Source organism: Tachypleus tridentatus, chromosome 3 (genome assembly GCF_004210375.1).
Source record: "Tachypleus tridentatus isolate NWPU-2018 chromosome 3, ASM421037v1, whole genome shotgun sequence".
Lineage (NCBI taxonomy): Eukaryota > Metazoa > Arthropoda > Merostomata > Xiphosura > Limulidae > Tachypleus > Tachypleus tridentatus.
The window spans coordinates 92,409,663-92,422,986 of record NC_134827.1 but is presented as its reverse complement, the minus strand read 5'-3'; the positions used below and the strand labels follow the sequence as shown (position 1 = coordinate 92,422,986).

The 13,324-nt window shown below is 32.7% G+C and overlaps 1 protein-coding gene across 1 annotated transcript in view; it reads right to left on the bottom strand.

Moving 5' to 3' along the window:
• The window catches only part of LOC143247475 (phosducin-like protein 1), a 32,582-nt gene extending 21,965 nt beyond the window's left edge, over positions 1–10,617 (bottom strand). Inside the window, exons 1-2 of the mRNA XM_076495686.1 lie at positions 10,379–10,617; positions 7,220–7,345 (exon numbers count right to left, since the gene is read on the bottom strand). Coding sequence (XP_076351801.1) covers positions 7,220–7,345; positions 10,379–10,606 — 354 coding nt within the window. The 5' untranslated portion in view covers positions 10,607–10,617. The remainder of the gene's footprint in view (positions 1–7,219; positions 7,346–10,378) is intronic.
• Between the last annotated feature and the right edge of the window lie 2,707 nt (positions 10,618–13,324).

The window sequence follows — 13,324 nt, the reverse complement described above, 5'->3', positions numbered from 1 at the left end:
AAGTGGGAATAAATGTGGGGGTGTCCTAACTTTTTTCTCAGGTAGAATATGCATTTTTGTAGAATTACATTTACAGAATATCTTGAAAAGTCTTTTCTTCAGGCATAATTGTTTAGTTATATTCCTATAATCTCTCAGTATTGTTACAATTGAGATTAAATATCTATATATCCAAAAATGTTACAAAAATACACATGATTTCATAGGGTGTCCTAACTTTTTCACATGACTGTACATAATCATTTCAAAGACCTATTTTAATGAATATAGAAATGGCATTTCTAAAATATGGTCACATGTTAATTTAAAAAGACCTACTTTCATGAACACAGATACTGTATTTCCAAATTATAGTCACATCTTCACCTGAAAGACCTATTACTTCCTCCCATACATAAATACAGAAAATGAGGATGGTTAGCTTATAGATTTATGAACCTTTCCATTAATCTTGTTTTCAACTATTTATGCTTTTTTCAAAGTAATTTTTGAATTATCCTTTATTTTATATGATTAGCACCTTCTGCATGACACCATTTGTGCATTTTATGAGAAAATTTTTTTTTTGCAAAAATAATATTTTTGGTACAATTTTTAGCTGCAGCATATCGCTTCACAGAATTTTTTTTTTAAACAAGTAGAAACTTTTAGCTTATAATTTTGTCATCTCTTGACTAATATCAGATCTAGTTACACTTCTAGATTCAGGAGGTCAAACCCTTTCAACTGATGTATTTGCCATACCCAAGGCCTCATAGATTAATTTATTCTAATATTGTATAGTTGTGTATATATATGAAAATGAGAGAGAGAGAGAAAGAGATTTCAGAATGAGCTACCTAATAGTTTTGTAACAAATCATTGTATATTTTCTGTAATTACCTCAAAAATTTCAAATTTTGTATGTGGATGACTTGTATTTACAGTTGATAAGTAGGCCAGTATAGGATCACAAGTAATTAAGGATTTTTATAGGATAACAATGTTAACATTTCCCAACACTGAAAATTTATTTATGATGGATACTTATCTCTTTTCATGTAACAGCTTTTCTTGACTTGTGGTTAGCCATGATGCTCCAGCATAATTTCACGTGATTACACATGGTATAGCCATATTTTAGTATGCAAATGAGCTTGAATTCCACATTGAAATGGTGGAGAGACCAGTGCAAAATTTTCCTAGAAGAAGCCACTTGGAAAGCATCCAGAGATCCAATGGAGCATAATACCCTAAAATGAAGGATCTCGCCCATGGGAGCTTGCACCTTATCTCTACAATGATATAATCTTTGGCCACAGGGAAGATAGGTGTTGCCAAGACAGACACAAAAGAAAGAACTGGAAGCAAATCCAAGTTTAGATAGTGTAGAAAGGCTAGAGACATTCAAGCAATACTCAGTGGGTCAACTGTACTCCAAAACCATTCAACATCAATATGTCTCTTCTAGTCCACAGTAGTAGGAGTGTCCCAACTGTCTTCACCTCAAGACCAGGAAGTTGAAAGGAACAGCAACTTATATTCTAGCAACCTAAGCAGAGCAAACGAGCAGACCTAGTACACAACCAAAACCAGATTTCCTAGCATCCAGGCAATGCTAGGAAAGGGAAATGCAATCACAATAGGTCAACTCTAGTCCAAAACCAGATGGCATTAGGAATTGTTAATCCAGTCTACAGTAGGAGAAAGGTCTCTACCAACCACATGTATGAGGATTAATGTTGACTGATCCTGCACCAATTCAACACCAGACCATCCAGGCAACAGAAAGATGGGAGAAAGCTAGTCAAAGGGTTGAACTACAAGTGATAGATGTGTCCAATCTAAAACCAGATGGCACTGGGTATGTGTTTTCCAGTTCATGATAGGAGGATAGTAAACACCACCTACAGCAACAGAATACCAATGGTTGAGCCAGGGAGGAGTGCCAAATAAGGAAGATGAAGGTGGCAAAAAGAATAAAAGGGCAGGGAAAGGACAGGATAATAAAATATCTGATGATAATGGGAAAACCCAAAGGTGTTAGGTAGAATTACCTTTCAGTCAACAATGATCAAAAGTGATACGTCTTGGGCAAAAAGCTATGTAAAAATTTCAAAAGAGAAGGAATAGATAAGTTGTAGAAACCAACTATGGAATCTGTACAATTTTGATGGACAGAAAAGGAGAGATGAAGAAGGAGCAAACCAAGATCAACACATGAAGTTGGAATAACAACAATACTGGACAGAAAAGTGTGAAATTGAAAGAGTAGGGAGCATGACAGAAGTACAAGAAAAGAAGAAGACAACCAAAGAAAGTTCAGTTGAAGAAACCACATCTTAGCCAGCCAGTGCAGAGCAAGCAGGAGGACTCAACATGAAATGACCCTATTGAGGGAAGCACATGAAGGAAAAGATAAATAGAAGGGTAGGTACAGAGAAGAAAAAGTTGACTCACTCCTGACTGAATGCATCCACAAGAGCTGAGGAAAGAGAAAACAGACCAGAAAAGGTGAAGTATGGTGTTGAGACAAGGAATGTCCAGGTGAAAGCACAGCCAGTGGAACACCACAGGATTAAGAGACCATTTCATAGGTAGTATAAAATGACCAAGACCAGATGTCTAGTTACAGATTCCTTGGAAACCACAAAAAAAGATAGAAATAAGTCCTAGACAAGGATGAAAAACTCATTCAATAATCTAACCATCAAGTCTACCACTACTATGGATGTTGGCAATAAACACTATCCCTTGGGGGATGCAAGGAAACAAGAACAGGAGATAAACAGGTAGGAGAGAGAAAAAATGAGGTAAAGCTCTCTGACAGAACCTCAAGTACTCCAGAATTGACCACAAACAGAGGGGAAAAGTCCATAAACCTAAGGAAAGAGAACTCACTAATGCTAAGCCTATGGAATAGTTACTGTAAAGAGTGATATTATTGAAATCTATAAGCAATGGAAGGAAAGATGTGAACAAAGAAATAGGAAGTGGTGACAGGAAAGGAAGAAGAAGAAGTGACAGAAAAAACAATAAAGAGAAGAGGTAAAGAACAAAATGAGGACAAACAAGAGCATTGGCATGTGACCTCAACATACGACTCCAAAGAAATAAGCACCCCATTACAATCACACAACAGAAGAAAAGAACCAGAAAAGAGCATACAAGATAAAAGAGAAGCAAAAAAATTTAAGTAATAAGAGAATCACTACCGAATAAATTCTAGCAACAGATCAATTAAATATAAAGGGATAAAAAAAATGTGAATAAAGAAAAAATAATGAAAAAAAGTAGAGAGTAAGATGAAGGTGGAAAACTTGAACCTAAGAGAAAAAAAAAGAAAAGACAAAGGATCTGACCTTCAAGTCTAAAGAAAAAAGCAGAGTTGAGGAGTCAAAGAAAGGCAAAACAGAATGAAGTTATGCCTTATCATAAGAAGTAACAAAAAAAAGGAAAATGAAGCATGCCTGCACCAAATTAGTGGTAAAAAAAACTAAAAATTAACTAGCATATACAAATAGGAAGTAAGAAGACATAAAAAGAGATAGAGAATAAATTAAAAAGAGAAGTGAAATGTACCTAAGTAACCTAGTTCCAAACTTACAAAAAGGTTTAGGTAGTTTAAACACACCATGGGTACAAGATAAGGCAAAGGTAGGCAGTGGAGAAAATTGGCAAAAATCCCTTCTGTCACAAACAAGAAACAGAGGTGGAAGTATGTCAGAAAAGGCCATATTAACTACTCCACCATCCAAAGGACAAAGACAAACCCAACAGCAGTGTAGGTGTGCTATTAGCATGAATAATGCCCTGTTGTCTCACACAAGACAAAGTGGAAGTTACTGATACTGATAATGTGGAAGTGAAAGACAACACAATCTACGAGTGCAGAAAAAGTTCATCAGTGAGAAAAAGACATGTTGTCACACACAACTGGCAAATCAAGAAGTGATGAATGTGATATAGGTATAGAGGGATCCAGCTACACTAAAAGGGTGTGTTGCATTCCTGTTGGTGGAGAATTGTTGCATACCCATTTGCCTGCTACAACACAGTTATACCACTTGAAGTTAGGCAAGAGCCTCAAGGCCAGTGTTAAGCAAAAATTGTACATACAAACAATCAATACAATAAATCCTAAAAAGCTTAGAATACTGTAATTTACCTCGTTAGTGATGACTGAACTCTATTCTTGAACAAAATCTAAAGCCTTTGAGAAGAAAGAATCAAAAGATGTAGAATTCTTCAATCTAGCCTAGCAACATAGGTCTAGTCGTATTCTAGGCCCACTGCTTGGTCATAAGATAAGAAATGGCATGTTGAGTGCAAGCTACAAGGGAGAAGCATGCTTTACAAGGCCACAAAAAATGTGAAAAGATTTTTATTCGTTGAGGCCTATCATTCAATCAGCATGACTAGGTCTAGCCTCACTTAGATCTAGCACATTTGCAAAGCAAACTGTATTCAAATGTGCCACGTTAGAGCTGGGCTACACCAAGCAAACTATTTGGAGGCAATCCATTCAAATCTGTGGACACTACATCACAATGCAAGCCTACCCATGTTATACACACACATACACACATTTAAAATTACATCTTTAAAAATTCATGCATGGAACTTATAAAACAAAATTACTATATGTACATGTTCTTGGAACTAGTTGCAATCCTTCAAGGACCATTTAGAATTTTTGTGAAAAGGTGAAAAATTACAAATTTTAGACCCTGTTACAATACCAGTTAGCTTATTAAAAATTAATTGTGAAACACTGTAACCAGATTTTCAGTAATTTTTACATAATACAAGTCTTCCTCAGTGTTGACCATACAACCCTAAAGAAGTCAACACAGATAAAATAATGTTAATATATTCTGTAAGAGCTTAGCTCAATCAGAAAGACCAGGTATAAAGATATAAACTTTAAAGTTTATATGATTATTTTTAGTAATATGACTGGTATGAAAATAAGTTAAAAACAAACACTGGAAATTTTAAAATCACAACTTAATATGTATTATAGTTTATAGCCATATGCATATATATATAAAACATTACTGCATTTGTTCATTAACAGAATATCTATCTTAGAAATACTAAAACAAGTTATAACTTGAACAATCATATATTCTCTTATTTTGGTCATCATACACATGAGCACATATTTCTCACATGAATTCTAAACAGTCAAAATTGATTCTTTAACAAGTCTAGATTATAAGAGTTGCAGGTATCCTAAACATTACTGTGATAAAAATGCATGGTAGTTTTTAAATGTTCATATTCTTCTGTTAGTTTAAGAATAACCATATATTATTTTCTGAAAAATATTCCTGTATCTTCTGAAATACCTACTTGCATGATATATGTAGAAGCTATTTTTAAATGATATTCACCTATGCATCTGAAAGATCTCCTTTCATGATATGTGCAAACATTATTTCTAAAGGACATTCACATATCCATATAATAAATACAGATGCTGTTTCTAAAGGGCCAAAAACCTCTACGTCTAAAAACAATTAACATAATTTCACATCAGGCCTAACAAACTGTTTCTTCAAGTGTACACATGTATACTAAAGTCAATTTGCAAGGCATAACTGTAACAGCAACATTTTGTGGTCACTGTACTTTTCATTAATTTTTGTTATTTGTCAATTTTATTTTCAATGATATGTATTGGCATGTATTGAATATCTTAACAGTCTCAAACCATGTGATAGAAAGAGAATGAGTACATTATATTAATATAATTTTGGAGTCTCACCACTTCATTACAGTTCATGCTTCTAGATCCAATCACAGATTTGATGGTCATACAACTAAAAAATATTACTACAACATAATTTATTTTGCAAAACGTTCTGCTGAAGAATTCATGTCAAAACCACGCCACTGTTCTCATCTACTTTTCATAATCTATCTCAGCATTAAGTGTGAGAACAACAGCTCCCAGCAACTCTTTCAAAAGAATTATTGTATGGAAATCTACACACTTTCTTGGTGGTTTAACTGGTAACTCTTTGCATGAAATATCATGAAAATCCATTTTCTTCTTCAACTGCTTGAGGTTCACAATAAATAAATGGATATTCTCCTATTTATGTTGATCTAATATAAAGTTGTTTAGAACTTAGGGAACAATATCTGAAATAAGTTGATTAAATCTGGTTTAATCTTGTCTTTCATGCCTCATGATGAAAATTAAAAATTCAAACTTCACACCTAGGCCTATGTTGCATTATGAAATCAAGTAGGTGCACCACACACAGGTATTTTTACACTCCTAGGAATCAGTTCAAATTCACCATGCCCACACTTTCCTCAACCTTAGTCTTAAGATGCCTGTCTTCTCAGTCCTAATATACATGTAGCTATGTTTGTTTATACATTTGTTTGTTGGTCTGTATTTATTTATTTTCTATGTATTTATGTTAGGTTAGATAAAGTTTGAATGTTCTAAAACAAGTCTCCAGGAATGCATTCTTCCTTTACAATGCTAAGTCAGTGAGAAAATAGTGACAAATTTATGTTGATCCACCTAACACTATTTTGCTAGGAATACATCTCTGAGGTAAATAAGATGGTTACTGTACTTGTGTTAATTTATTAGGTAATGATTATTTTTTATTATGTTATTTGGGATCTGTGCATGCCTTTTGCTAATGACCTTTGTGTTCATCAATTGTCATCTGTTCCAAGACACTGCAAGTAGCTTACCTCAGCTGGATATGACCTTCAGCAAGTATTTTTTTGGATAGGCCTGACATCCCAAACTGATCTACATTTCTTTGTTTTCCAATGTCATGAAGTACACAGGGTATTCCTATCTTAGAAATTCCAAATCCCTAATTTAAACACATCATTACAATTTGTGTATAGAAATATTTTGTGGTGAAAAAAAGACTTGGATCATTCTCGAAAGAATCAATATTTATGGCACCATTCTACCATGAGACACCAGACTCTCTTAATATTTAGTTTTGACATACCATTTATACACTTTATATTAGCTGTGGATTTCCAGTGACTTGCCAATTTATATATGCGTAATTGCTTCAATATAATGTACTAAATACTTTGTACAAAGTATTTTGGGAATATTTCACACACAAAAAAAACTAATGATTTAATATCATACAATATCAAGAAAGAAAAGTTACCTCTACTTAATGTCACCTAAACTAATTTTCACAAAATACAACAAACACAGAAACTACAGTTAGTTTCTTACATGAGAACGACAAGTCATTGATAACTTTTTTATTAAATCCAGTCTCTCTTTCTCTTGCTCTTCTCTTTTCTCCACTTCCAGCTGCTTAAACCTCTGCCAGTCTTTTAGTACACCTTTTGGACCAGTCTAAAATTATAAAAAGACATGTTTAAACAAATACAACAAATCTACTGTATATATATATATATATATGTGTGTGTGTGTGTGTGTGTGTGTGTGTGTGTGTGTGTTCCTAAAACAAACAAATGCTTTTTATTTTGGTACAAGTTTATTTAGAGGAAAATATCTGTACAGGGTCACAGAAGGTCATTTGGCTATTAAGAGAAGTTCTCACTCTTCACAATAATCTTATATGATATCCAAACCAAACAAAATATAACCCATTACATCCACCTATTATTACATCTAGTTAGAATCCCACAGTAGAGTGATGGAAAGAGCAGTGCAAAATTATACCTAGATGAGTTCCCTTCAAGTAGTGTCTAATGAGAATCCACGAAGAAAGATACCTCATACCTTGGAACAGTATAGCAGAACACTTGTGATATACCACACCTCAGTTAGAAAGAAAATGAGCTAGGTATAGTAATGAAGCACAGGCTTAATGATAACCTTGAAGAGCACTGAACAAAACATTACTATTTGATTAAACAATGAAAACAGACAATAAGATGTGTGTCCTAAAAAACAGCCAAATAAAAAAGACCAAATTGAAGATAATTCAAAAGAAAGTCATCACTGATGAGTTTAAAAGTTAGTTGTAATTCTTTCAAAAAGTCAAGAAAATTATGGAAGACAAAAAAACTAACCATTGATTGGTATAAATTATAAAACAATTAAGAACAAATAATTTGGTAAGTCTGATGAAAAAACAAGTCTCCACATGAGCACAGCCAAAGAAAGAATGAGCTGATGTTCAAATGTTAGTGCTCATGAGAATTACTGAGCATTAGGAATGTCGTCCTCTTTTCAGTAGAAGGCTACAATACAGCAATTACATCATAAGCTAGCACAACACACATTCACACATTTTACATATATAATTTTCTCTACAAGTGGGTTTTCTTGTCATCACTGATTGTATTTATCAATGGTTGTTCATATTTTGAAAATAATCTTAAAAGTATTAAAAATGTTTATAAACAATTTTATAGAGAAGTAAATAAATAAGTGCATAAATCAAGGAAAATAAACATGAAAAAATAAACAATGCAGCCGTAAAACAAACCTCTAACATTTGGGAATCAACTCATAGGGTGGGTCATTATGCCCTGATAAGTAAGACTCAAACAGTGTTGAGAGTATGCTGTCCATACAATTTAATCTCAACTTCACTGGCCTCACATGCTTACAAGAGGAAAGAAAATGAGCAGATCTTTACCACCTCACATTGTCTGCAACCAGAGGTGGAAATGTGGTTGCCCAAAAATAGTCAATAAATAAAGACAATAATAAAAAAGATAATAATTAAAATATAATACATCAATGGGGAGACAGCAAAACTGTCCTCAAAGTTAGCATTCTTGCTTCCAATATGATGTACGGGCATAAATTCCAAGATGTTAAGGTTTTACTATACTGAGTCTTCAGAGATACTAGACAAAGCAAAGCATACAATTCTATCTTACTACAACTACTGGGTGCCTTTAACCAAACAGAATTAATATAAGCAGATAGAGCTGGATAGTTTTACAATATACAGATGGCCAGACACAAACTTTAAAAACTGGTTTGTATGCTAAATACCAAATTAAGTGTATTCTGTTTATAGTAATGCAAAACACACTCATCAGTAATAATGGTAAAAGTACAATCAGAAGATCAATAAATTGTCAAGCAATATATATTTTTAAACAGATTAACAAGTCTTTATCTGTAACCTGATACCAAGGATACACTCAGAAAAAACCTGGGAAAATCCAACCCCAACATTCAAACAGAAACATGATATACAGGGTGATGATGAAAGTATGGTATGGGCATGAAGGAGAATTTATGGATGCACTGACCCCTACTTTCTATAGAATATCATTAATGTCATATTATACTAACTTCATCTAAGAAACATTGCCAGATTCTGGTGTGCTTGGCTCTGACTTCAGTCTTTGAACTGAACTAATCAATTCATTCCTTCATAAAAAGAAATCAAATGGTCTGCATTTAATCCCACACAACACATACGGAATACTTTCAGTAAACAAATTAACTCATCAACTGTTTCCTGGTGATAAAGATATTGTGTGAAAAGTTCTTTCAAAGTAATGGTTAATGAATATTTCTAGACCTTAAGATGTCTTTCTTTGTTTTTTTAATATGTATAATCATTATGAGGCCACTTTTGTTATTCATAGCAACCAATTTTGTTAGAAGAAATATATCAAAAACTGTAAATCTCCCATAACTTACAAACACAGACTGAATGGCCAATAACTTGCATTTTATACAAGACAATTTAAAATTATATAATAAATCATCAACTGACTTATGTAAAATTTTCCCATCTCATTGTTAAAACATTAATTGTCCTCAAACTATGGTCACTGTATTGCTAGATATATGTTGGTGGTTGTAGAATTTCTACCATTTTTGTTTCTAATCTGTGACCCATTTTGGAAGTGTCTGTTAAATATTTAAACTATTGTGTTATGATGTTTCATTTCTTAAAAATCATCCAATATTTTAAGACCCTTATGAACAAACTGTATTAAAACATACTAGACATAACAGTGATGCTAAATTTTCATTCATATATTAAAACAAGTCTGCATTCGCTAAACATTGTTCAAGATAAATTAAGATCATGACAAGCAAAAGTCATAACATATCAGAAACCAATGATACTATTTGACAGGTGCTGCTTTCTTACCATGGGTGCTAGCACATATACAAAACAAAAATAAATAAAGAGTAGATTCGACATGCATTTTCAAAATGCTTTCCAATATCTCTATAAATATATATAGCAACACATAATTTAAAGCAGGACATATATTTCTAATATTATGGCTTTAACCCAATTTTTTACTAGCTTTTGTTTAAAAGTTTTAATAAGTATGAACGTCCGAACAATAATTAAATGACATTAAGATGAATTAAACAATCAAAGCTTTTAATTTCATAAAATTTATATAAAAATAAATTGTCTTATTTACAAATTACATTCACTGATGACCCTTCCCATTCCTTCAGTTCCGGTGCTGGGATGAAAGTTGGCTCTCTTATTGCCGATCGTTTTTCTTCGAGTTCTTTTTCTCTTTCGTCTTTACCCTGATCGCAATTTTCTGTCTCATCTTCCTCTTCACTTTCACTACTACAATAATAATGTAATTTTTCTCCTAATATTTTATCGTCAAGAGTAGCCATGTTTATAATATGTAATATTGCCATCTAGTGGGGAACGGCTTCCTCTTCTAAGTATCTATTTTTTTGTATTACTGAATATACACTTTTAGTATTTTATAGTTGAGTGAAGTAGCATATTATGCTACTATCATAATAATTAGTCAAAAAGTGATGTATAAGTATTAGGAAAAGTTTTAATAATGGCAGAGCATACTACGTGTTTCTACAAAACATTCGTTTGTGGGTCTGCAGGTTTATTTATATAATAAACAACAGGATGACAGCAACGGCAGCGAACATTTGACACGTGTGTGTTCTGTAACAAACATTTAATTGTTGAATGTTTCGGAATATGCATATTCCATTTTCAGCAAGCTGCTTTGAATATGATAAACTATTAGGTACAGACATTTTATAAAGTTCAAACATTCTACAAATGTAATTAAAATGCAGAATAAAAGTATGAAATAAATTAAGAGATAGTCAAATAAACAGAGAATAGAATAATCCAACGATATTATAAAAAGTGATTCCATTCTACATTACCCTATTAGTTTGAGTAGCATTTTGTAGAATCTTTGCTAATATTTAATAATGTTGTTTGGTGACCGTGTTTTTAATTTATTTTTTATTACATATGCTATTAAACTTTCATACGGCAGATTTTTCGAATACATGCCTTCTTAGCGCAAATAACCCTCATGCAGCTTTGCGTGAAATTCAAAACAAACAAAACATTCCTCTTTATAGTCTATTAAGTAATTTAAATCAACAAAGGGTAAAAAATGGCATTTCATATTATCTTTTGCTTAACGCAACTCACTGCAAAGGGCGTCTTTGCCGAATATCAAGAAGTCGTCATCTATGTTAACTATATTGACAGTCAAGTATATATGACAGTTATTTATAATAAAAAAAAAAAAAAAAAAAAACGAAATTAACGTTAACTTCTAGCCGAAGCAAGGTACCAGCACAGGCTAGGACTAAAAGAGTTACTCATTAATTAATTACCGAAATCCAAAGTTTTCAATACAACAAAAACTTTTGAATTTCAAGCTATAACTTTTCCATTTCTATATTCCAAATACATTATGCTGCAATGTTTATCGCTCACAGCGTAGTAAATATTATTGTAAGACCAAAGGTTCGCAAGTGGTTAGCCAGCTCAATTACATAATTACATGTTCCATGTTGCTCTGTACCTCAGAAAATAGTGTTTAAAATCCATTATCACTGGAATTCCTTCCCAGGATAAATGGATAACCTTAACAAAGCTAAAGAAACACTAGTGCTTTGCAAAAAAATATGTTTCAAGATATGAAATATATTTTCACATTCTACTGTCCACACAAAGTATGGATCAACCTTAGTCAAAATGTGTTGTAACAGCTTTAGATGAATTGGTTGAAAATCTTAAAGAATACTTTGTAAAATCCAGAAAGATGTATATTTCTTACTTATTAGAAAGTATGAACGAATACCTGAACAATGCGATTTTTACGAGATCAGTGGACATTGTACCTTTACTGGTTTTGAAACATCTTAAGCCAAAAGTAAAAAATTGTGTTATAAATTTGCATAGAGCGAGGCACTGAATGAGCTGCTTATGGAGTATAACGATATTTTTGTGGACTTCCACAATTATCTGAGTAGGAAAGCAATTACGTATCATTATACAGATATATGTTATGCACATCCAATCAATATAAAATTGTGTAGACTTAATCAGGGATTTGGCCAACAATGAGATACAGTGAATGTTGAAAGATACAATGACACAACCTGTGAAGAATGGTTAGTCATCTCCTGTAACGATTTAAAAAAAAACGGCAACAACTCTGCATATAGTTCAGACTCAGAAACATGGTAAGAGTGCAAAGAGAAAATGTCTACATGCATTGGCCGAGTATGTAAAATCTGGCTTTGAGCTACTAGCAGGTTCAAATGCATGATGAAAATGGATTTAAGACTTTTTCAATAATTATGAAAAACGATGTGAATTCTATATCGTGCCATTTGACCTGTTTAATACAAATAAAGTATTTTATTTCTGAAATTCACGGGTTTCAGACAAATATTGAGAATAGTATAAAAAAAAATTCGATCTCGAAATGTTATTAAGAAACCTTAATATGTGTTTGTTAATCAACAACAATAGGATAATTTCAGTTAATTCGATAAAGATAGGATAAAATATAAGATCTATTTTCGGTATAAGTTTACATTGACTTCTGTCTGCAATCCACATATAACTAGGCTAGCTCTTACTTATGACCAATTTCCAGGTTACTAGGTTTTTTTTTTGGCTTAGTGATGTCAAAACCCACATTTGTAGCTCTCTCAAACGGGTTAGTTCTTTTGAAAACATAGCCTAATAGATATCAGTTTCTACTGTCTGTGGTTAGTTTCCATCTGCTCCAGAATCAATATCATACACATTGCTTTCTTCTAATCTAATTCTGTTTTGACATCTCAGAGCACTTGTCCTTCTCAGTACTCTTCTTTTCCCACATCATTTCTTAGCACCCAATTAATATGATTTGCTTTTTTAGAACATAAATCCAACGGTAAGTAGAATCTATAAGTGTCACAGGCCAAGCACAATCATTTCTTTCCAGGTTTATGTTTCTAGCAAGGCATCTTACATATTTATCTTATGAGTATATATTTTTTTTCAATCAGAAGAAGAAACTTTCTTTGGATTGTATCATTGGAATACGGTTATGTAGTCTGGTGCCTACAAACCCTTTTTCGACTATGACG